At 56.1% G+C, this 24,068-nt stretch overlaps 7 protein-coding genes across 7 annotated transcripts; 3 read left to right on the plus strand and 4 right to left on the minus strand.

The window, feature by feature from the left end:
• Positions 1-511: 511 nt before the first annotated feature.
• Positions 512-3,847, plus strand: F5144DRAFT_605141 (histone deacetylation protein Rxt3-domain-containing protein; the record flags this gene model as incomplete). The annotated part of the gene is made up of 2 exons (XM_066791409.1): positions 512-2,262; positions 2,323-3,847. 2 exons carry the CDS (start codon positions 512-514, stop codon positions 3,845-3,847), a joined length of 3,276 nt encoding a protein of 1,091 aa, XP_066639323.1.
• A 1,007-nt stretch (positions 3,848-4,854) lies between these two features.
• On the minus strand, positions 4,855-6,995 carry F5144DRAFT_334135 (uncharacterized protein). The gene has a single exon (XM_066784153.1). It carries the CDS (start codon positions 6,791-6,793, stop codon positions 4,958-4,960), a length of 1,836 nt encoding a protein of 611 aa, XP_066639324.1. The 5' UTR covers positions 6,794-6,995; the 3' UTR covers positions 4,855-4,957.
• Positions 6,996-13,651: 6,656 nt separating this feature from the next.
• F5144DRAFT_594920 (uncharacterized protein) lies at positions 13,652-14,787 on the plus strand (the record flags this gene model as incomplete). Its single annotated transcript, XM_066790638.1, has 4 exons — positions 13,652-13,705; positions 13,742-14,131; positions 14,318-14,628; positions 14,664-14,787. 4 exons carry the CDS (start codon positions 13,652-13,654, stop codon positions 14,785-14,787), a joined length of 879 nt encoding a protein of 292 aa, XP_066639325.1.
• A 446-nt stretch (positions 14,788-15,233) lies between these two features.
• F5144DRAFT_655943 (uncharacterized protein) lies at positions 15,234-15,729 on the plus strand (the record flags this gene model as incomplete). The annotated part of the gene is made up of 2 exons (XM_066793146.1): positions 15,234-15,352; positions 15,414-15,729. 2 exons carry the CDS (start codon positions 15,234-15,236, stop codon positions 15,727-15,729), a joined length of 435 nt encoding a protein of 144 aa, XP_066639326.1.
• A 2,507-nt stretch (positions 15,730-18,236) lies between these two features.
• On the minus strand, positions 18,237-20,164 carry F5144DRAFT_655948 (uncharacterized protein; the record flags this gene model as incomplete). Its single annotated transcript, XM_066793147.1, has 4 exons — positions 19,912-20,164; positions 19,234-19,849; positions 18,343-19,158; positions 18,237-18,265 (listed from the first exon to the last, which is right to left on the minus strand). Coding segments are annotated over exons 1-4 (1,660 nt in total), but the record flags the coding sequence as incomplete, so codon positions are not given.
• Positions 20,165-21,289: 1,125 nt separating this feature from the next.
• F5144DRAFT_496959 (amidase signature domain-containing protein) lies at positions 21,290-23,100 on the minus strand (the record flags this gene model as incomplete). Its single annotated transcript, XM_066786179.1, has 6 exons — positions 21,290-21,651; positions 21,703-21,822; positions 21,885-22,389; positions 22,440-22,559; positions 22,632-22,676; positions 22,732-23,100. The coding sequence occupies 6 exons, from the start codon at positions 23,098-23,100 to the stop codon at positions 21,290-21,292; spliced, it is 1,521 nt and encodes a 506-aa protein (XP_066639328.1).
• Positions 23,101-23,568: 468 nt separating this feature from the next.
• Positions 23,569-23,967, minus strand: F5144DRAFT_550264 (uncharacterized protein; the record flags this gene model as incomplete). The annotated part of the gene is made up of 2 exons (XM_066787628.1): positions 23,569-23,762; positions 23,841-23,967. The coding sequence occupies 2 exons, from the start codon at positions 23,965-23,967 to the stop codon at positions 23,569-23,571; spliced, it is 321 nt and encodes a 106-aa protein (XP_066639329.1).
• Positions 23,968-24,068: the final 101 nt, after the last annotated feature.

Genomic DNA, 24,068 nt, shown 5'->3' on the forward strand with positions numbered 1-24,068 from the left:
CTCCTCCAGCATCCCAGAAAATCATCTTCGCCGGCCCGTCGATCGCAGCATCGCGTCGCGCGTCGGTATTAATTAAGATTTTTTTATCCCTTCAACCCACCTTCGTCGTCACGAGATCCTCGCCGCAGAGACAGACTCGAACGCTCGGGCATATTTCATTGTTTCGGACCACCGTTAGTGCGGCACCGCACCCCGTGCCGGCACGATGGACTCGAGGCAACCACCACAACACCCTTTTTCGAGGAACGGCGCCTCGCCGTTTGGCCGACCGTCATTCCAGCAAGGACCCACCGGCGCCGCCGCATCCCAACCTCCTTATCCGCCGTCGGCATCACATCCACCTGCTGCTAACACCGGTCCCTATCCCGAGATGCACGCGCGCAAACCATCCGAACCTCCGTCCTACTACTCGGCCTCTCGACAGTACCCGCCCGAACACGGCCCGGGCCCGATACCTGGTCCGACGCACTCTCGACATCATAGCACGTCCTCGATAACCTCCGGGCCTACCATGGCTCGCGGCATGCCGCCACCGAATTCACCGCCCCAACAACAACAGCAACAACAGCAGCAAGGGCAGGGTCAGGGTCCGAACAACCATCAAATGGGCGGACCGTACGGTCTGCCGCAGCCTCGTCCTCCTCTCTCCGTTGGCCCATCAAACGCGTTTCCGCGTGGGCGCGAGCTACCTGCACTTGACTCGCTGCCGAGAACCGCCAGCTCTGGGAGCAGCATGTCGATATCATCCATGCTGGGGGGTCCGCCTCCCGCGCGGGAGTCGGCTGCTCCCCCCCAATATGCTCAGGGACCACCTTCAACCGCGCCTGGCCCTCCTGGCCCGCCGTACAACCAAGCGATGCACGCATCCCCTCGGCCACAGCCGACGACATCGTCCGAGTACAATGCCTTCCGACGGCCGCAGACCCCCGAGCACCATCGGATGTACGAGAACCGAGACCCTAGAGCCGTCTCGGCCGCTTCACCTCCCGCATACCAGTCGACCCCGGAGTTACAACGGTACGGCACACCCCAGGCTTATGCCCACAGGGGCGCCCCGATGCCCTCGGTCGAACAAACAAGGGAGGCGGGACGGTTGTCTGGCGGCGCCGGAGGCCCTAGGCCGATGAGCCCGCCGAGGCAGTACGCAAATACCGGCCCGCCACGGCAAGTTGAACAAGGCAGGCCGCCCGAGATGTATGGACACAGAGAAGAACTACGGGCTTCGGAAGAATACAACCCGGAGCGTCCCATTCGGGTGATGAAGTACGAGGACCCGCGGTACATGTCGGATAGAGAGCGGCAGGAACGGGAACGGCAAGAGCGAGAGATGGAACTCCGCGAGAGAGAGCGTCGAGATATGGCCATGGCTGGAGTGGAACCGCCCCGAGCCCAGGGAGGCCATCCTCACGAATACCCGCGACAAGTGGACCCGAGATCACAGCAATACGGCCGGCCCCCGGACCCGAGAGACTGGACAAGGCCCGGCTACGAACCGGCACGAGCCCCCTATGATCCTGCCATGCACCCTCCGAGACAACAAGAGTATCCGCCGAGTGCAGGGCCGCACTACAACGGGCCTCCTCATCCATATGGTCCTAGTCCAACTGATCGTCACCATCCGGGGCCACATCAGCACCACCAGCACGGCCTTCCTCCACCGGGCCCGGCACACCCGCAGACGTACGAGTCGCCGGATCGGCAACGCATAGGTGGCATGCACATGGACCGACCTCACCCCCAGCAGCAACCCCCGCCGCGGACCCGAGAGGAGTCCGCGGTTCCCCCTCCTTCCGTTGCTTACGGCGGCGTGGGGCCTTCCATGTATGAGCCGTCACGGAATCGGAGTCTGGAGGAGATTGGTGCCCCTCACCAACGAAATTTGCTTGGGATTCAGGAGATTAACCGCAAGGGGCGCATGTCTCCGCTTCCCCAAGCCGTACAGGGAGCCCAGCCGCAGCTCGCCGGCCCCGCTGGCGAACCTGGTATCAAGAGCGAGTTCGGTCGTATGTTTTCTGGTATTGGAACCGGAGTCGGTACCATCTCAAGCCCCGTCCCAGCGGGTGCCCAGCTTGTCTATGGTGGTACCGCCCCGCATCGTCGCGATGATTTGGATGTGCCACCGGAGCCGCCGGTGGAGGTGGCCAAGACGACCGGGCGCGGCAAACGGAGGAAGCTCAAGGAAGAGGACGAAGAAGGAAATGCCGGTCGCCTGACACCTGTTGGAGGACGGGCAAAGAAGGCAAAGGGCCATCACCACCACCAGTACGTTTCTATCTTCTCCCCGCTCTTTTACATTATAATTATAGTCTTAACGCTCCCTAGCCATCATCACCACCACCATCATCATAATCTAGAGCAGGTGTCTTCTCCGGCGCTGACAGGGAATGCGCCTTTCAGGAACATCAAAGGATCCACCCCAGTGCCGTCGCCCACAGGTCTGGCTAAGGATCTACCAGGCGGCCAGCATCATCACCATCATCACGCCGCCCCGCGCGCCCAGCCCAGCGCTAAGCCCGCTCCTCCTCTTCGAAGCCCATCTCCCGTGATCCTCCCGAAACCGAAGCAGATCACCTCGTCGAAGGCTGTTCTGGACAGTGTCGCCGATCGACCCCGAATGCACCTCGGCGATGTCATTTACGAACCGATCCTGAAGCGAGCACGGCTGCAGGACCCGCGCACTGGCCGGCCGCCCCGCCACGGTTACAAGTCGACTCCGAAACCGCTGCCGTGGGACCTCATCGAAGGCAAGGAGAACTGCACCCTGACCATGAAGATTGGAAAGGAGCATCTGATCCCGGCCGCACGGGAAGAGATCACGTCGAGGCGGGCCCTCTGGGGCACCGATGTATACACGGACGACTCTGACGTGGTCGCCGCATGCATCCATGCCGGCTGGATCCGTGGCGAGTGGCCCGATGACGTGGACGTGAGCCTGCTGGGCCTCGACGAAGGGTACAGCGTCTCCGACGTGCGAGGCCTGCTCAACAACCAAGCCGCCGGCTCCAAAGCTGCGAATCTACCCAACCAACAACCAACCTCCGCCTTAACCGTCTTGTCGGAACCACCCAAGACGGGGCCCATGCCCGTCCCCGAAAACCGCGACCTCCACGTCACCGTGCTCATCCTCCCCCGCCTGCAAAAGTACGCATCCAGCACCCGCTTCGGCATCAAGTCGCGTGAGTTCGGCGGGCCCGTCGGCGACGAGGACGCCCACCAGCGCGCCGTCCACGACGGCATCAGCTTCATGGTTACGGGCCTGCGCTGGGTGACGAACGGCGCGGCGGCGCAGAACCGGCTGCGGGGCAAGGCCCGCCGCGAGCGGATCCGCAAGGCCCTGGCCGAGGTGGAGATGACGCCCGCGTGGATTGCAAGGCCCACGGGGCCGTTTATGGAGAAGGAGGCTGTGCTGGGCTGGTGGAAGAAGGACGCGAGCAAGCCGCCGAGTGAGGGCGATAAGGAGAACTCGAATCGGTTGGCGAAGGAGCAGGAGCCGGAGCCGGAGCCGCGCGTGGAGGAGGCTGTGGAGGAGGAGGGTGGGCAGAAGGAGGGCGGGCAGAAGGAGGGCGGGCAGAAGGAGATCTCGGATGAGGAGGGTGTGAAGAAGGATGTGCCGGACGAGGTGGAGAGGGATACTGAGCCTCACAATGACAATGCGGAGAAGGTCCAGGCAGTGGAACCAGCCCCCCGTGTTGAGGCGGCCATCACGCCCACTCTTGAGGGAACGAACGAGATGGCCGCTACGCTCAAGAAAGTTGCCGGCGAGCACGACGAGATTGTGGAGAATGGGACGGGCGGGCGGAGGCCCGAGATAGCTAAACCGGAACTGGAGAAGACCACGGACGCGTAGGAAGGGTGGTGGCGCGGCTTCTCTTGGGCCCGGGGGTCGCTCAGTCTGTTGAACGGATGCCTCGCGCTTATTTTGGTGTGGATCGAATGGATCGGTGTATTTGCCTTGTTTGATACCTTTGGTGGCTGGCTTGTTTTGTTTGTTTGGTGGTGGCTGGGAGACTGACTGCGGTGACTCAGGCTGTGATGGATGGCGCCGTTCAGGGTGTGGATCGGCAAATCAGTAGTACTGTACCTAGCTAGCATACAGTGTTACGCGACAACTCGGTAACGACGAGACCTTAACTTGCTAGGTAGTCCGTATTGCCTTAGTAGTACATTGGCTTCTTAGAGGACTACTACAGCCAGCGAGTACTGATAATCTTGTGAGATTCTGTCGTTGGGGATAAGCCATCAATACTGGTGAATATTCCCCTAGCCTCAACTTTTAACTTCGGATGGCATCCCCCGGCCTGCTCCTCCCCATGTACTACAGCAGCATCCTCGCCGAATCCCAAAGGGCACAGGTCCGCCCTGATACTCTCTCTGGATTGGCAACTGCTCGGCGCCTCCTGGATCCTTTTCATCTGCTGGGCCGAGGGATGATGTGAGGTTCATCTGGCTCTCGCCCTATGTCTTCGACTGTCTCTGTGGCGGCGGTTATGATGGTCCTCTCCGATACCACGCCTGACCTCTCCCGCGCCTGACCTCTCCCGCGCCTGACCTCTCCCACGCCTGACATCTCCCACGCCTGCGCCTTTTGTTGTACGCGGGTACCTTTTTGCTGGTCGGGGAGATGTTGGGGCGGCCGATGACAGTTTCCCTGATGGTGAAGGACCCGTGGGTTCCCAGCATCCTCGGCCTTCTGTGCGTGGCCGTAGTAACTGCCCTGGCCTTGGTAATGCCCGAGATGTAGACAGACCCAGGGCGTTGGGAATGGAGAAGAACCATTGCATAAAATATCCTCCAACCCCTTGAATCCGTTGCTTACCATATCGTCACAACACTGAGGGAACGAATTGCTTTGCCTTGAAATTTGCGAGTTTTCTCATTTTTTGGGCGGGCTCTGCTACTCCCCGTCATTCTACTCTGCGACGGGCTTTCACCCTTCCGGTCTATAACACGAACTAGCTCAGTCTTGTGCCCAACGAGTCCAGGTCCAAAAGCTCAGCCTTGGCTCCTCGCTGCCATTTGCATATTGTTCTTCATAGCGGTCCCCCATAATAAAACGTTCGGCACGCTCCTTCAATGCTCGTTCCTGGGCGCTCACCCAATCCCACCTCGCCATGTAAGGTTGTGGTTCCCCGACGAACCGCCAGGGGTAGGGGATGTGGGCATAGAACCTGGCGAGGCCGTTGTCGGCTAGAGGTTTCAGAGACTTCAGGAGTCCCTGGAACGATCTCATAATGGCGTCCCCCTCGGAAGTGGTCATGGTATCAGTGAATATTCTCACGCCCCAGTCGCCGTGCTCGGCCCCCACTAGCCGAATGGTAAGACTAGGGGCTTGGATCTTGTCTTTAGCCCATTCGATGGTTTCCTGCCAGTCTTTCATCGCAGGTTGTTCCGCCTGAGGCCAGCTCTCTGGGAGATACTGGGGAAAAACTAGCTCGAGGAAGCGAAGATAGGCGAGGCAATGAGGGGGTACAACATGTCGTAAAAACTGGGAGGCGCCTAGCCGTTCGTATGGGTATTCATAGCGACGCTCAGGTCTCGTTTCCTGATCATACATATCGACGAATGGTATTGTCCAGGCTGGGTCGGCCCAATAATCGTGGACGATGAAATGGTTGCCCGAGAAGAAGGTGACCTGCGCATCCCGACACAGCGTACGGCAGACAAGGAATAACGCAGGCCCAGGTGGGGCCCAACACTTGCATGTAAGTGAAAACGCCGTGTGGCGACGGCGGCAAAAACAACCGATCAAGGTGTGGTCTCCCTCGTAATGGGTGCAAGGCGAAAATTGGACGCGGTACTTGCGGTCGGGCGATTGGTTCGACTCTCTCGCGAACACGAGATAGCCTTGGTCCTGCCTACTCCATGTGACTTCTCTGCTTGGGATGATGAGGTCTGTATACTCGAGAATCTGGAGGCGAAGCTCAGCCGGGAGGGTTATGAAAGTGGTTTTGGTCGAGGGTTTGGAATACGGAGGTGTAGGGATACGGAGCGCCTGCAAGACCGCGTCTTGGGCAACGCGCTGGAGGTGAGGGTCTGGTGTTTTACTGAGGCGGATATGGCAGGCCCTCAACTTTGGCATCCATCTGAGGGGCGCTATGGCTGATGTGGCAAGCTCGAGCGCTCGTTCGTGATGAGGATCAATGTCGCAGACTAAGCCGAGGTCGAGTTGCCCGCTAGTGATGTGGGACAGACGGGCAGCAGCCGAGTGCCAGTTGGCGAGTAGCTGTTGGGCCGCGGCAAACGGGGCGTCGTTGGCGTTGTCGTTGTCGTTGTCATTTCTTTTGTCGCTGGGTTTGGGGTATGCTGGACTTGGGGCAAGTAGAGGAAGGCTGTGGGCGTTGGTGTGATTACGCTTGCAGTGGTCTGCGGGACCTAACCCGATCTGGTCGCGGTCGAGACAGCACCATGAGTGGTAGCCGCGGTGGTCAAAGTCATGGTGGCAGGAGGCTTGGTTAAGGACAATGGTGAGGGCGGTCAGGGACGCGAGCGACGTCAACGTGAGAGCGCGCAGAGGCCTCAGCGGGTCAGGGTCATCATCATGGGTATAGTGGAGGACGAATCGGCTTGCCGAGTATAGTAGAGGGGCGGCCTCGGAGTAAATGGCACGACAGGAAAGGAGCAAGCCGTGGAAGGCGCTGGCCTTGGGCTGCTCTCTTACCAGTGTGTCGCGGCCATGCAGGTCGAATTTGTGTGGTTGCAGGGGGTCCCACGATACCAAACCAACGAAAGAATAGATGCGGCGTCGGATGAGGGGGGTGAGGCGCAATAGTGGCGACGGCTCTTCCATTTCCATTTCTGCCTTTTTTGTTTCGCTTCTTCGAAGTTGGTGGCGGTGGTGTTGGCGTTGGTAGGTAGGTAGGTAGGTAGTTTATTAACGCCCGGCGGGTCAACCGAAAGGGCAACTATTACAATCTGACGATACATTTCCCAAGATATGTCCTAATCTCTTTGAAGCCCGTAAAGTTCATTCTAGTTCATATTTCGACAGTTACCATTTTTCTGCGGATTCTCGTGGGTTTAGTAGGGCTGTTAGTAGGCTGGCTTGAAGGCGATTCTCCAAGTGTTCAACGTCCTATCTTCGGCGGCTGAAGCGGTGCCTGCTATTTGTGTCACGAGGTGAGGGGGTCGGTGTTGTCGGGTGTGGTGGGTTAGGTGATTTAGTCGGCCTGTGGTTCGTTCGTGTCGAGTCGGCCCGTCGCCATTGCGAACCGTATGGTTGCGCGAACGGCTGCCATGTCAGGAGTCCAGTCGTTCTTGTCCGACGGCGATTTCCCTCCTAGATAGAAGGAAATATTGCTTCTCTGAGTGTCTGTACATTCGAGCATCTTTCTTCGGTATGCTGTCCATTTTGTGCATCGGAATAGGAAGTGGTCCACTGTCTCTTTTGCTTGTCCACATGCGCACTGGTCTGACGGTGCTACTCCGATTCGGTGGAGGTAACCGTTGAGCCTTGCCATGCCTGTTCTGAGCTGGGCAAGTTTGGCAGCCTCCTTGTGAGATAGATGATCGTACAGCAGTTGGGTGTGTTTCCCTGGTAGTGCTGCGTCGACTCGCTTGGAATGAGCTCCGACTTTGTCTGGCAGGTGATTGCTGCTGCCTCTCTTGGACCGTGCTACGTTGAGGGTTGTCGACCGCATCCTGGGCATTTGTACTTCTGGAGCGGCGCCCTGTCGAGTGGCATGTTTGGCGTTCCCCTTGGCGATTTCCCAAAGCTTGTTTTCTTCTCTCGCAGGGAACCATCGTATTGATACTGTGTTTCCGTTCCTGCGTAGTTCTCTGATTGATTGGTATATATGGCAGATGTGCCGTTGCCCAGACTGTCGTCGAGCGTGTCGGATCGCGAGAACAGCCGCTTTGTTGCGTGTTGAGAGCTCGATGCGGCTAGATCTAACCGTTGGCAGTGTGCCTAACGCTCGTTCGATGGCCGCAAGTTCCCCAGAGTATGGATTTTGTTCCGACCTCGAGCCAAGCGTAGAGGAGAAGGTCCCAAGTTTTGGGGTGCCGTATACAGATGCCGGCAGCGTCGCAGCTCCGCCAACTCCCACCAGGGCGTTTCGCGCCGAGCTGCTTACGGCGATGCATATAATATCGTAGTCGGCATTCCGGCGTGTTGTCGTCGGCTCGTTGGTGACAATTTGTACACGGTTCTCCCAAGGTGTCAATGTGAACGGGTTAATGGTTTCCAGCTCGTCCATTGCGATGTCTTTGAGTGCGTCTGCCACCTGGTAGAGTGGCGAGCGGTGGCTTTTCCTGAACTTTCGCATTTGAGACGTGTTTCTGCGTAATGGGTTGGTGTATGGCAGGGTGTGAATGTCGGTCCATAGTTTGATGGCCCGTCTCCAGAACCGATCTTGTGCGCTGGCAATGTGAGCTTCTGCTTCCGCTACGCTCGTTGCCACTGTGAGGAAGGTCCCCACGATCGCTTGCGCCGCCATTCTCTGGATCCTGTTGATGGGTCCTGCGAGTTTATTCTTGCATGCGTGCATCCACACATTGGAGGCGTAGTCTACCACGGGGGCAACTGTGCATGTAAACAGCTGCCGCGCCGTTGATGGGGATAGACCTCGGAGGCGTTTCAGTTCCATCGCTGCTTCCAAGCCTTTGGACGCAGCCCTCCAAATGTGTTCTTTGTACTTTAGTTTTGTGTCCATGAGCACGCCAAGGACCTTGACATGGTCTTGAGGCTTGACAATCTGCCCCTTGATCGTGAATGGTTGTGCGTCGGTCTTATAGATTTTGCGAGTGAAGTGTATGATTGCTGTCTTCTGGACATTGAAGGTCGCACCACTCCTTGTCTCCCAGTCTAGGGCGTCCCTGATGATGGTTTCTATGCCTTCTCGGTTGCTCTGCGCCGTAGGTCCCGTGATCCACGCTGTAAAGTCATCCACGAAGGCTATCGCACCACCGCGGCTGTCGATTCGTCGTTGTACCAGGTCCGCGTTGAAGAAGAGGAATAAGATCGGAGATAGGGGAGAGCCTTGAGGTAGACCAGCCTGAGGTAGGCTTTGAACCTCGGATGTATATCCATTGACTTGAATTGTGGCTGTGCGCTCCGAGCAGAAGGCGTTTGTCCATTGAAGCAGCTCGTCTGGGATGCCTCGTGCCTTCATCCGCTGAAGAAGTCTTTCCTTGCAGACCCCATTGTAGGCCCCTTTCACGTCAAAGCTGATCAGACTTGCTACCTTTCGACCTCTCCAGGCGGTGTAAATCTGTTCCTGGAGGAGTATGAGCGCTTGCTCCGCCGATCGTTGCTTGCGTGCTCCGAAGTGGTTGGTCGGGAGGAGCCCATATGTCTCAACCGCATGTGAGATCCTTTCGGCGACGACCGACTCCAGCAGCTTGCCGAGCGTTGCTAGAAGTGAAATCGGTCTCCAGGCTTTGGCAACACTGTAGTCGTCCTTGCCGGGCTTCTTAAGCGGTATGATCTTGGCGTGTCGCCATTGACTGGGCAGTGTGCTATGCTCCAGAGATGCTCGAAATAGTGCGAGAACACGGTGCTTGACCACTGGCCAAGTCTGCTTCCAGACTATCGCCGGTAAGCCGTCCTCCCCAGGTGCTTTCCAAGATTTGGCTGCGAATAGTTGTCGCTCTACCTCTTCCATGGTGATCGGCGGCATTGCTACGGGAGCTCGCTGCGGTCTAGCACCTTCATCTTCAATCCTCTCTGGAAGGGGAGGAAAGAAGGTGGTTAGGAGTTCTTCTTCCTGTTCTCTGTGGTCGGCCGTGGCTGTTCCGTCTGCTCTGACGAGCTGTGGCACCTTCCCGAACGCTATGTCGTCGCTAGACTTTAGGTATTTGGCAGCCTTCCAGATATTGCTATTGTCTTCAAGAAAGTCGTCCCAGTGTTTCTTCTTCTGTTGCCGGATAGCGTCGTGGTACTGTTTCGCAGCCGCTTTCGCCATTTCCTCCAAGTCCACCAAGGGTCGCCCGGCTCGTCGTTCGGTCCGAGCACGGTTCCTCCAGTATGTGTAAATGCGACGCAGTTGTGTAAGGTCGGTTGTCCACCACCGCTTGGCGTATGGCGATGGTTTCGCTTTCGGTGTCAGGGTTTGGACCGTCTCCAAGACCGCCGACATTAGTCGGTCTGTCTGCTGCTGTACAGTGCCTCCCGAAGGGGTGGCGTCTAGTGCCCTCGCAATCCCGGTTTTGATTTCCTTCCAAGGTGCATTCTTGAGCAGAAGCCGGTCCCGTTCCTTTGGTACTGGGACCAAGGTGTCAAAGACCGTCTCAATCGCACGGTGATCCGATCCGTGTTCCGTCCTGTGGATCGCACACTTGACTGTTGTTTCCGCCAGCTCGGCAGACGCCAGGACCAGGTCGATGGTCGCGTTGTAATCCCCGACATGCCATGTCTTTGTGCCCCGTCGAAGCAGACTGCGAAGGGCGAACTCGTTCATCAGGTCGATGATACGATCTGCCTCTCCTTGTATTTCCACAGATACATCGTCTCCTCCCCACAGCTGGTCGTGCCGGTTGAAGTCTCCGGCAATTACCACGTCTACCGTCGTGCCCGCGTCTCGTCTTGCATCCATGATTGTGTTGCGTAAATTGTCGCACGTCTCCCGTAGAGCTTGAGGGTCCTGGTTTGGTATGTAGACCGATGCTACCAAGACTCGCCGACCGGGGAGCCTTAAGATTGCTGCTGTCATGTCCGGTGACCCTATCGGTACCTGTTCCGCCTCCACGTCCTTGTTCACCCAAAGCATGCTTCGAACTGCCCATCTGCCTTCCCTCCAAGTCGAGGGAACCATCTTGATCCACTTGTGATGTCCCATGGGGGTTGTGAAGAGTCGGCCATGAATCCTATGTGCTTGAGGCTCCTGGATGGCCAAGACTGTTGCGTTCTGAATGTCCTTGTCGTTCATCAAGCTTTCGTGCACCACACCTTGCTTTCTCACATTAAGCTGGATTAGGCGGAGTGTTCTACTCATGACGAGATGGGTAGAGCCTCTGGCAACTTCTGCTAAATGATTCATGTGGGCCGCCGCATAGGATGCATTTGGCAACCACTTCGCTGCAGCTGCGATGGTGGTGACCGTCCTTGCCGCACTTGGCGCACACTTGACGGTTTCTGCACTGGAACGCTTTGTGGCCGATCTGCTGGCAGTTGTAGCACTGGTCCGGCCGCATCCGACGTTCGAACACCCCCGTATACCCTGATTCTCCTCCGGCGTAGAAGAAGCCTTCATTGAGGAGTCTCTTGGCGTCGCCGAGTTTCGTGACATACACTACCATGGATCCATACGCTTTTGCAGTGTCCTTTCGACTCAGCCAAGCTATCTTGGCAATCTGCACGTCGTTTTCCTGGCCCAGGACTTCCGCGGTCCCAGGAAGGACCTTGCTCTCACGGTCGAGGACAGCCATACGGTTGACATTGTCGACTTTGATCGGGTACAGCTGATCTCGAAGGACTCTCGCACCCGGCGTTTTCTTTGCTTCGACGATGTCTTTGATCTTCTTCAATTCCCCTTCGTTCCTACTGATGACCCTAAGACAATTGGTGCTTCCTCTATCTCTTGTGACGGCAACACAGCGCCAGCTGGGTTGGTCGCCAGGCGCACGCATCTCATGCTCAATGAGCTTGCGAAGCGCTACTGGTGTAGCTTCACTGGCATGATCCTCCGGAACCCTTGACATGTCCACCGTGCAGAACGCTGGTTCCGGTGTCGCCGGCCGACCGGTGGAGGTCGGCGGGGTGGGAATGCTGACCAGAGGGGTCCGTCGGGCGATGTCTGCATACGTCGGTCGACACGATGGGGTCTCCTGAGCTCTAGTCATGGTGTGTAGCTGTATCTTGGTGTGCTCGAGCTCACTGCGGGCTTGAGTGAGCTCCTCTCGCGCCTGTGCCAGCTCTTGAGTCAGCTGGGCCGTCATTTTGGCGATCTCCTCTGCCATATGGTCCTTAAGTTTTTTGAATTCCGTCTGAATTTCTGCTTTCATGATGTTCAATTTGTTGTTAAAGTCATGATCCACGGTTTGTTCTGATTCTCGGGTCTCGTCCCTCGCCTCATCGGCTGCTGCAACCCGGATGGTGCGATTCTTGTGATTTCTCGGCATTTTCTCAATGTTGCTTTCCTCTTCCCAGTCCATATCTTCTTGTAGCTTTGACTCTATCGCCCTTCTCGTCTTCACCTTCTTTCGCTGGGGGCGGCGTTGTCCCGCTCCTGGAGTTCCGGAATCGCCTCTCATGACGTCGATGACGTTTGAACCACCGCGCGCCGCACCAGGCATCTGGAAAAGACAAAATCTTCCACCGGATGTCTCAAAATAAAAGAAGTCGTTTTAGATCTCGGTTAGGATAGGGGACAAAATTATGTCAATCTCCCCATATGCTGAACATTCAGGGTGGAAATTCTCCGTTGGCGTTGGTGTTGATGTTGGGTGTTGGTGTTGGTGGGGTCAGATTGCGGGTTGCATGCGGCACAGGACATGCCTCTAGGTATGTATGTATGTATGTACCTACCTATATGGAAGGCAAGGTACCTATTCGTACCAGGTTGGTTGATAAGGTACCTCGGTACCAGTTGGAGACGTGGGCGGAATGTGGGCCAGGTTGCCAGGGCCGATAGGGCCGTCAGGCCAGGGCAGCCCAAGCGCCCCATTTCAGATGCGGCGGCACAGGCCGCAACAGCAAGGTCCAGACGGCGGGTCTCCGGGACACAACATCAAAATGATCATCAGATGTTGGGTTGAGCTGGTCGCCAATCCAGACGACCACATTCATCGACCGAGGCCTAGCGTTTCAGCCAACGGCGCGTCAAGGAGCTTTTTGCTGCTGGCCATGTTAGGTGGTACCTACCTAGGTTGCTGGGTCGGTCCGATGGTCGTGTGCGTCCATTTAAATTTCAGCTGGGCCGCTGGACGGTAACCGAGGTGCTACGGCACCGCTGGCACCCAACATCAGCCAGAGGCGGCCGAGTTTGGCTGCAACGCCTCCTCCTTTCCCTGCCCGGCCGTGGCTGACCGCGGCCGAATTTGATCTGATGCGTATCAGATGAGGCCAGAACCATCATGCCTTGGAGATATCTGCTCCGGCCAACGCCAGATGAGCGGCGTGGGTGTTAGTATGTACCAACGGCCGATGGGAAAATCCTGGGCGGCGGCTCGTAGGCCGCAGCGTGCGCTAAGACCCCCAGCAGCCAAATGGGGATACTTCCAGTGGAAGAAGGCCTAGTTAAGCTGGCCGACGTCAGTCTCAGGCGGCGCCGCGGCCATGGCCACTTTACTCTTGGTTTGGGGTCTACATCGTCACGCTTCGCTCACCTGGAACTTCGGTGCTTGGCCACGAAACGGAGAACCCAGGAGAGGGTTTGTTGGAAGTGTCTTGGGTGGAGGGGGCCGGGGATAGAAACGATATAAGACCAAGATTCATACCCAGCTGGAATATATCCTTTCCCTTTTGGCATCAACAGCCTCCTTCACCTCCTGTACTGTACTTACACCTGCATCCCTTTCTCTCGCTGGTCGAGAATCATCACTGCGACTTCTCCTCGTTGGACAACTGTTAGCTTGTCATCCGGCTATCGTCTCCTCACTTCTTTAGTGACTAGGTACCTTACCTGAGTTATCATCTACACTCTCCGCCGCTTATATCCTTTGTCCTTTGCCCCCTATTCCTTCCTGTATCACACATCGTCTTCTCATTGACATAATGACTCACACCATTCCGACCACTTATAATGGTGCCGAGCACGCCATGGAACAAGTTGGCGGATACCCACGAGGCGCTACCTAAATTAAGAGACGAGGAAACTTGACGACACGGCCGACCTGGAAAGAGCTTTTCGATTACGGATCTGGATGTTGTAAATGGGTCATTGCAAACAACGCGGGCGGCGAGGGTTTCACCCAAACTACTAACGTTTGTTACGTTGCGACACTTTGCTACCATCACTGGGATGTCAATACCGACAGAGAGCACTGGGAGATTTTCCACAGCACCATCCCTCGAACTATATTCTTCGACCTTCTTTGGGGCAACGGAAACAAGGAAGCGCCCATATGGCATGCTGCGACAAGGAAATGCAGGGGCGTGAACCGCCAGGTGCATGCTGAGGACGGCGCTCTCTACTGTTTCGAACGTGAGCACAAGAGGTATCCGGGACCAGGGCAAGAACGGCTACGCATCGTCGTTTGTGGAGTCACGAAGGGAGAACCAGTCCTTCCTACATTACGACCGATCTGTCAGAATTGCCAAACCGTTGGCGGAACTCCAGAGATAAACGCCAGGTTTCTTCTCAGTCCTGACATGAGCGTGGGCGGTCTCGACAGAGACGACAGGGACGACAATCTGGTGCAGCAGATACGCCAAGCGCAGATGCAGTTTCGCCAACAGCAACAGCAGCAGTCTCGACCGGGCACGGCCGCGAGTGGGAAGTCGGGTTCCACTTCCTACGGTAGTGACGTGTTCGATGGCAACGAAGTCATAAACGCCTACGGCATGGTTAAAGGTGCCGAGCCTCTGAAGCCCAAGTCGCAACCTCCTGCCCCTAAGCCGCAACCTCCTGCCGGAGGTTCCTCGGATAGTTCGGTCGCCCAGCTTACTCGAGGTATGTCGGCACTCAGCGTCGGCCGCCATGGTCCGGTTCCGCCTCGTGGGCATCCTGCTTCTCGGCCGTTCTCGGCCCAGTCCCCCACTGGGAACTCGGCTCTGAAACTAACAGCTATGGGTCGGTCGCCCCTGGCCCCCCCCGCAACCGTGGGCCGGGGCTCTTCCACTCGTCCCCTCAACGGGAAGCCTGCTGGACTAGGGACAAAGGGGGGTGCTCGGCCCGCTTAACGGCGTAGGCGCAGAATACGGCCAGTGAGAAGGGGCGCTGGGATTTGTGGGTTTTGAGGGTGGTTGACATCTCCAAGGTGATGAGGTTGCAAATCTTGTTAGTCGGCCTAACTTCGAGTTTGGGACTTAATACCTCTTGCTTTCCATAGCTGCTTGCATAAAAGAATCTAGTACTAAACACACTGGCGAGCCCCCATTCCTCCATCAATCTTTCCGCCAGTCATAATTCAATCAATGTTGTACTAGAACTCCCGTGTGGCTTTGTGGTGATGACATGTGTGGTGGGAGCCCGTTTATTTACCTAAGTTCTAACCCAGCCGTCACATCCCTCCCAGACCATTCCTCAATTTCCAACCTCACGAGCGAAGCGTATGTTCAGTATCCCACGCAACCTCACCTTACATCTATCCATCTTGGTGTTGCTTTCCGAGCCCGGATTGATCTCAATCTGATCATGTTTGAGATCACCAAGGCCGCGTGCGACGGCGAAACACCTGGAGCTGCCCCCCCTGCCCGCCCCCCCCCCACCACACTCCAACAACCCCTCAAGTCCTGCCACCGGCTCAATGCCTGGTACAGGAATCTCCCCGAGGAACTCCAGCCGAGAAGGCTGGTCATGCCACACCCCCCTAAGTCAGCCCGCCAACAATACCCACCACGGCGACGCCTCCATCTTCCTCCTCTGCGCCAAGGGTCGTCACGACCAAGGCCGCAGCCAGTACCTTGGCACCCCGATCCCGGACGTGCTGGGGCGGTTGGTCAACAGCCTCGGAACTAGCAGCCGCGGCAGTAATGACAACGGCAGCAGTGGTGGTGGTGGTAGTGGTGGTGGCAGTGGCAGTGTCAACGAGGCGGTGCGTGCCGGGCTGGCGCACGTGGTGCGGGAGTTTAGGGGGGTGGAGGTCAAGAGGGAGTATGTTGGAGTCGTTAGTTTATCGATGGGTGGATGAAAAGGTAAGGGGTTGGGGGTTTTGTTAAGGGACGGGGAGGGGAGGAGGGAGTGATGGAAAGGGGGATGGTGGAGGCGGTGGTGGTGAAAATGGGAAGTGGGGAATAGGGGTTCAGGGGGTTGCTATTTTGATAGAAAAGGGGTTTGTTTTGGTTTGCGCTGATCCTCTCATTTAGGTACTTAGCTCCCAGTGAATTGCCAAGAGGCTTCAAAAATTGTTCAGAAGGAATCCAATCGAGACATAATTCTTCCTTGGCTCCTAAAGCGAATCCTTCACAAGTATTCAACCATTTGTTGCAGAGACATTGTCTTGGGTTGCACTCGCTGGAGGGGTTGCTGCAGCTGTTTAGCCTGTTGCTCCCAGAAAGTAATCACGGAGAGTTTATAAGTGTGTGAGAGAGCCAGGATTCAAGAATTGTGACCGAGGAGAAGTAAGCGCAGGGGGGTGGTTGTGAAAACATATACAGGTAGGTATATAATCGGTTCGCCTTCAACCACTCCTTTACCCCTTTTCACAACCACCATCCACCCCCACAACCTCATCACCCCCATCCCACTAATCAACTTCCTCAACCCACGCCAAACAGCAAACACCACCAACCTCCCCCCCCTCACCCAACAAAATGCATCTCCTCCCCGCCCTCCCCCTCCTCCTCACCACCGTCCCCCACGCCCTCTCCACCCCCCAGCACCAAAACCCCCCTCGCCAACCCACCCCCAACCCCCTCGACTACCTCGACCCCACACTAAGCAACCTCCACCCCAGCGCCGCCACCGTGCCCGCCACCGAACCGTGCGGCGCGGCCCTCGCGCTGGACGCCCTCGCCTTCCCGCGCGCGCGCTTCACCGACGCGCTCGCCGGAAGCCTTAATTGCACCCACAAGCTGGTGTTTCGCGATATACCAGTGGGGATGAAGGTGACGGTCCTTGCGGTGCAGTTGGAGGGGGAGGTGCGGGTTGGGGAGGGGGCGTGGTTGGAGAGGGCGGAGGTGGGGGTGGGGTATTTTAAGGTAGGTTGGTTGTTTTTGTTGGTGTTTGGTTGTTTGGTTGGTTGTTGAGGGTTATTTTTGTTGTTGACTTTTGGGGAGATGGGGATGGGCTGAGCTGATGTGTGTTTTGTTACTGTCTTAGGGGGCCGGATCGACTTCAACGACGGTGGAGACGGATCGGGCGGTCGACGGGGACCTGCAGCGTACTTATTCTGGCCCATATGAGGGGACCATCGCCTTGACGATGAACGTCTTTCCGGGGGAGGATGACCCACGGACGACGAGAGCGAGCACGAGTTGCGCCACAGCCAATGAGCAGCCCGAGATGGAAGTTAGCTTCTCCCTTTCGTCATCGCACGGTCAAGTCGATGAGGACGACGGATCGAGGTACCGGTCCACCGTCTCGGATGTGAGCTTTGGGCTTCATGTCATGTGGGGGCGATGTGATGGCTAGGTTTATGGAGCATTGGGACCAGGGACTAAAACCCCGAAGGGGGCAAAAGGTATTACACTCCATCTTCTCATCGCACCACTGGCCGAACAATGCGACTGGATATTTGAATAAACTCCACCAAGGAGAAACCACTTATTGTTTCCCCACATTATGGGCTATTACTCCTGGCCTCAACCGGCCAAGCGCTGACTGAGACGGTCCGTTCCTCCCGCCTTCCCTTCGGTGGGTGACGCGGGTCGCTTCAAGCGGCACGGTTCCGTTGCCGATCCTACGACCAGCGCCCCCAATAGCCTTCAGCACCCCGCACACCAGGTAGCAGGCCACGCCGCGTATTTAGTGGATATAGTTAATATATATGCACAGGAAATGCCTTTGGTTTGGGGCCCTAACCTTCCGGGAATCTTAGATGTAAAGGACGCCCGCCTGCTGAGTTCTGCTGGGCTGTTTTGGTGACCGGAATGCCAGGTGTCTTTTTGTCTCCGTCACATAAGATCAAGCCGAAGTCAGGGTACCAGAGAAAGGCAACGTTGTGAATTGAGAGGCAAGTAACTCAGGCAGTACGTGTAACCATCAACCCGCTTCAGCACCATGAATCATCTCGCAACCTACCGCCAATAAGGACAAACCCAGGCATCCCAGCCATCCTCACCACCACTCTCAAGGATATAGTCGGCCCCTCTGAAGTGACTGGAGACAACATCCGCCACCTGATGCTGAAGATTCCCGGCCAGATTCTGGTCCTCGGGGGACGGACGAGCCAGGAGAATGGGGGCTTTCTTGCACATGATGCGGGCAGCATCATCCTTTGCACCTCTAAACTCGGCAATCACCAGCCCCTTGTCCAAAAACGCCCTATCGCAAAAGTGCAAGTCAGTATGTGAGTTAGTTCTCCCAGAAGGGGGGTGAGTGCCTACAGTGCTTCATCTTCATTGCCTTCGCGCCCTGAAAGGATTGCTAGTTTGTAGTAGCAAGCGGCGAGGAGTAGATGGAGAGGTGTATCCTTCTCGAGGATCCGCTGGGCTTCCGTGTAAAAGTCCCTCGCTGCAGGTGTGTCATTTCTTGCGAGTTCAAGATTCCCGTATGCGTAGTTCAAGCTGACGTGCGGAAGCGTTAGCACAATCACCATAGGTGGTGGTTTCAAGTCTCTGGGGGGAATATAGGGAAAGCTTACTGGGCCATGAAATGTGCATCCTTGCCAAACTTGTCGAGGAAGATGGTCTCTGCTTGCTTATACTCGGCGATCGCCTCCTCGTACTTCCTCAACAAGAACAGGGCGCGGCCGGTCGTCATGTGCGTAACTCCAAGTGGTACAATGGCATCTTTTCCGAGTCGAAGGCGGGTTTCCTTGGCTTTGCCAAAGTATGCCAATGCTAACTCGTAGTTTTCTTCGGCCGACTCCAGGTTCCCGTAGTTGTTGAGCTGGTTTGCCCACTCCTCCTCGGCGCCGGGGGACTTTGTCTTTTCCCATGCCTCACGGATAGCGAGAGCCTTGTTCCATGCCTGGCGACAACGTCCTAGATCGCTCAGCTCAAAGTTGCAACAGCCAATGGTGTTGAGTAAATGTGCATAGCTCTCCGAGTGCTCGTCAGGGCAAGCCTTGATTGCCGTGTTCAAGAGTTTGAGTGCGGTTGGGTGTTCTGACATCTCAAAGAGGTACCAGCCACAGCTTTTCAGCAGTTCCGTCAACTCCGCCGGTGCCTCATGTTCAGGGAACCTTGTCTGTAATTCCTCGAACCGTTCTGCTAGAATTTGCCCATGCTGGATCAAGTCCCGGCAATTGTCCCAGGCCTCGTGCATCGGACGCCCGTTGGCCTGGCGTGGAAAGAACTGGTGCACAATATGGACTGCGGCGGTGAAATGCTTGTAGGCCTCATCCTCGGCACACCAATACCGGAAGGCGTCCTGTACAAGGAGGTGGATCGAGAAATAATCCGAGTTACGGTCGGCGAGTGCGGCATTGACCAAGCCGGCGATGGCGTCGTCGAACCTACAGCCAACGGTTAGCTCGGAAAGTACCTCTCGGTAGCCATCAAAGGGCAGGGATGGGGTAAGGGATATTCACTTGAAAGACGGCCCGCAAATCAGTGACAAATTCGAGCTTCCTGCCGGCTTTTCTTGGAGAGTGGTTGGACCAAAAAGATACTGTTGAATTCGGTCCGGGTTCAAGAATGACGCGATGCCTAAGAGTGTGCGCTTGTCATCCCCGAGAGATCCAAAGCTGATGGTCCAGATACGGTCCAGAGGGTGCTCCTCGCCCGGCGATCTTGCGATGTCGTTGTCGTAATCAACCGCGGGGGCGGCCTCCATCATCAGCTTTCTCGGGGATTTCGTGTAGAGCTCCATAAAATCAGACGCGGACTGCTCATCCCTCTCGTTCATCAAGCCAGCCATGTGTCGAATCCCAAGCGGCAATCCATCGACCATTCGAGCCAGGCACGTGGTGGCTGCTTTGTCGCCCTCTGTTGCTAGCTGTGTCTCCGGGGACCTCAGGAGCTGCCGGAGCAGCTGGCCCCCAATTTCATCAGAGAATGGCTTCAAGGTAACGAGTTTACTTTCCTGGCACGCCGCGCCTCGGTTTCGGCTGGTCAGGATGATGTCGCCCGGGGTAGTCGGGATGTAGCGCTTCAATTTTTCGTCCATTGCTTGAACGTTATCATATATCAAGAGCCACCGGCGGCCTAGAGATTTGCCGTTAGCGAATGACACGTACTCCATTCACTTTCTCGCGTTGACAACTCACCCTTCTCTTTCACTGCCCGCTTGGTCAGCCACCTGTGGAAGTTGCTCAAGTTGCTCTCGTCACTGCCAGGTGACTCTGATCCTGGGAAGAATAGGCTCCTTGCAATCTCAGTCATGCTTGCGCTGAGAGACAAGGGTGTTTCGCTTCCTATCCATAGGATGATATCGTAGTTCTTGTGTCGCGTGTGAGCAAAATTCATTGCTGTCTGTGTCTTGCCGATACCCCCGGTTCCATGGAGAAGAACGGATCGGAGGATCGGAGGGCTGGTGTTTTCCTCAAAGAAACCCTCGATTTCGGCCAAGGCCTCGTCCCGGCCATAAAATGCGGCATTTGCTGTGGCTTGTGGAAGCAATGTGATGGGGTATTCGACAGGATCGTCATCGTAATCCGTCGGGCTTGAAAGCATGATTCTTTGCGGCTCCAAGTTCGCCTACTGCGTAACTGAGTAAAAAGAGACGTCAAGTTTGGTCAACTCCTTGAGTGTGTCGATAATAATTTGAGATGCCTTATGGACTTCGCAAACTCCTGGTTCACTCTCTTGGAAGTCTGTTTAGTCAATGGTAACAACTCAAGTTGTGTGTGGTGGTTGGTTGCGTGCTGGCAGGACTACACATTGGGGGATCTTGGGGACCTTAGAGATCCTTAAATGTTGTGCCTGTTGTTACTTCTGTATCTCCCTCGTCTGACAAAATACTGAACACGTTTACTGTTAAGTCAATGCGGCCTCAGAGGTTGCCAGGCCGCATTTTCGTCTGTAGTTGAATAAGACACGCACCACGGTGGCACTTGGTGAATTTGTACATGTACTTGCACGTGTGTAGCTATACACATGGGCATACACACATGGCGAGACGGACCGATCACTCTAGGTACCGTCGAGTCCCACGGTCTCATACAGCTGGTTTGAGCAGATAAGGTAAGGTGCCTAGGTATTCGAACTTCGTGGCCACAATTGGCATCGTGCAGAAACGAACTTGATGGCTGGTGGTGCTTCTTGCAATCCACAGCATGTGTGTTGGAAAGTCATGGCACCGGAAACGGTCATGACACCCGGAAACGGACAGGTACCGGAAACGGATTCATGGCATCTGGCACCACAAAGATCCGGATAACCACGGGTTAACTTAAGGAGACAAAGGAGAGATTTAGGATAAAGCCACCTGCTCTCAAGAGCTCTGAGAGGAGAAAAAGATAGAACAAGAGATCAATTAATCACTTCTGAATGGCTTATGAGCACCTCAAATTATTGTTGTAAGCTCTCATCATATGTGCAATAACTTTGAAATCGTGGCTGTTGGTCTTCCAACAATGTGAAACTGCACTTAAGCTGCCCCCCGACCAAGTGTGATATGTATTTGTGACCCATTTTGTGTTCTAGCTAGGATACAACCAGCTGCGGAGGGGGCTTCCTCGCAGGCATGGTAGCATGCCATGCGTTCATGGCCCTCAGAATCTTGGCTTCACCTCCAGCACCAGAAATAATACAGGCCCCGAACGCTCTACCATTAGTCTTAGAATAGCCAAGCGGCATGGTGCCAACAGGGTATCCGGCGGCGGCAGCGATGGTCGGGATCCTACCGTCCATGGGGCCGATGATGACGTCTAGGTTGTATTCGGCGAGCGTCTTGTCGATACCCTTGGTACGCGCCGCCTGCCGAAGGATTTTGACGCCCTCGGCGTACTTTTCCGCGGTGAGCTTATCATTGAGTGCGCCCTCTAGGAGCTGTTGGCCGGGATGGACTGCAAGGTGTTAGTTCGATTCAATTTCAGCAAGTGCCCTAATTTACACACCGGGCGGGAGAGCGATATCAGCGTGGTCACTATTGAACTTCACCAACTCAGCCAGGGTGCGTACAGGCGTCTCCTTGTAGCCAGCGAGAAAATGATTCCACGCGGGCTCGAAGTCGTGATCTGGAGCTCTCGGTTAGCGTGTTGTTGTAGTCACTCGCAACAGGATGATCATCGATACGTACTCCATAACTGCTCGAGAGCGTCTTCGCCGTCGAGCACCAGCTCGTCCATGGAGGTGAGAGGAACAGGCTGTTCGACAACCCCCCCATGCTCCGAGATTGTGTTCGCGGCATCAGCAAGCCCACGGCGTTGCTGCTCAATGAGGACCTTGTCGGGATTGCAGATGAAGGGTACGAAGCTCCACAAGGTGGGATCAACGAAGCCGACTCTTTGTCCACCCCAATTGTCAGTGGCAGTGCGAGCGGAGAGGCTGGTGTCGTTCAGCAGGATCCCCAGTAGGTTAGCAAGGTCACCTGGTGTCCGTGCCATGCCACCAATGCTGTCGGTAAGGGCGCTCCAAGGGGCCGTACCCTCGGTGGGAATCAAGCCCACAGTTGCCTTTAGCCCGTAAAGAGATGCTCGGGTAGCGGGCTGCACGATGGACCCGTCGGTTTCCGTAGCTAGAGCAAGCGGGGCAAAGCCGGCAGCCACGCCTACAGCACTTCCGGATGACGAGCCGGCGGGGGTCTGAAGTCGTGGTGAGCTAATCTTCTGACTACCATGATGCGAGCACATACCGAATGTCCGAGGAGCTTCTCTCCGGGTGCAACGCCCCCGACGACGTAGGGAGTTTGGGTTTGGCCGCCTACAGCTGACCAGCCGGTTGTAATGCCAAAGCCTTTCCATCCGGCCATTTCCTACACTGGGGTCAGTTTCTGACTATCCCGCTATTGCAGCCATGTCCTGATAGGATGTCCGGCTCAACTCACCGAAAGATTCGCCTTCCCAATGATGATGGCTCCCGCTTTAACCAACTAGTACCATCACTCGTCAGCATTACCATGGGCGTTTGGAGACGGATGAACCGACCAGGTCAACAATTGGGGCATTCTTTTTCGCCACGGCGGATCTGAGTGCGACCGAGCCCACAGTGGTGGGCAATTGGAATTCCGGGCCGGTCATGATGTTGTCCTTGACGGTGATTGGAATTCCATGCAGCGGGCCGCGGGTTTTTCCTTGGGCCCTCTCGTCGTCCAGACCCTTGGCGATTGCGATGGCGAGTTCCCGGGGGGTTGTGTTGATGATGGCGTTGAGTTTGAGGCCATCGGCATTGTGTTTCTTGATTTGATCAAGCGATGCTACAACGATGTCGACCGAGGTAAGCTTTCCGGTCGCTAGAAGCGCCTGTAGTGCCGCCGAGTCCGTCGTAAGGACGTCAAAGTCTGGGTTTCCCGTCATCTTGGTGTTGAACAGCGGTGAGAAAGTGAAGAAGCTGGTGGTGGGGTGAGAAATTGGCGGGCGTGTGGAATGGAAGGTTGGTTGGTGTGCATGTGGTCAAGCTCGCTGTTTGAATTAAACTGAATAAAGCCGTTTGCAAAAACGCCTTCAGAGCCAAGTGGCGCCTTCAAAGTTGGCAGGAAGGAGCCGGTGATCACATGTATTGTTTGAGGTGCCCATGTAGCAGCTGGAAACAATACACGAGGAAACTTAGTGACAATGGGTAAATAAAGGAATGAATAGCTGGCCAGCGGGTCAAGTACAAACTACGTAAATCGAAGAAAAACACCACCAAATTCCCCTGACCACCACGTTGACCACCACCCAACGACAAGTCAACAACAAGCACAACAACACCCCCTCCCCAATCCCCACTATCCGTCCAACCCCAAGCTAAGTTTCTAGGTACATAACTCATGCCATCATCACTTAACTGCTGCTGGCAGCGCGGCAGTTGGCGTTGGGCACCACACTGGAGGCGTCACAGCCGTGGTCGCAGTGGTGGTTCCACGCAATGACGCCGTCGGCCTGGCAGTTGTAGATGGTGTCGAAGAGGATGGTGCCGTTGGTGGCGTCCTGGCCGGCGGCGGTGGCGGCGGCCTCGAGAGTTGCGAGGGTGTAGCCTGAGGGGAAGGGGTTGGGTTAGTGTTTCGTTGAGAGGATAACTGGAGATGGTGTCGACGGGGTGGGGGAAGATATACCGAACTCCTGGTTGGTGAGCGTCCAGCCGCAGACATCGTAGGGGAAGTTGCAAGCTTTGGTGAAGGCGGCGGAGGTGCCGGTGATGGTGGCGGCGAGGGCCACGGCGACGGAGGTGAACTTGACCATTTTGGATGGAGGTGAGTTGGTGTTGAGCTGGAAGAGGCTTTTGATGTGTGATGTAGAGTAAGATGTGAGGTTGTTCAAAAGAAACAGTTGGGAGAACAGTC

Source organism: Chaetomium tenue (genome assembly GCF_020726465.1).
Source record: "Chaetomium tenue strain MPI-SDFR-AT-0079 chromosome Unknown F5144scaffold_6, whole genome shotgun sequence".
NCBI classification, from domain to species: Eukaryota; Fungi; Ascomycota; class Sordariomycetes; order Sordariales; family Chaetomiaceae; genus Chaetomium; species Chaetomium tenue.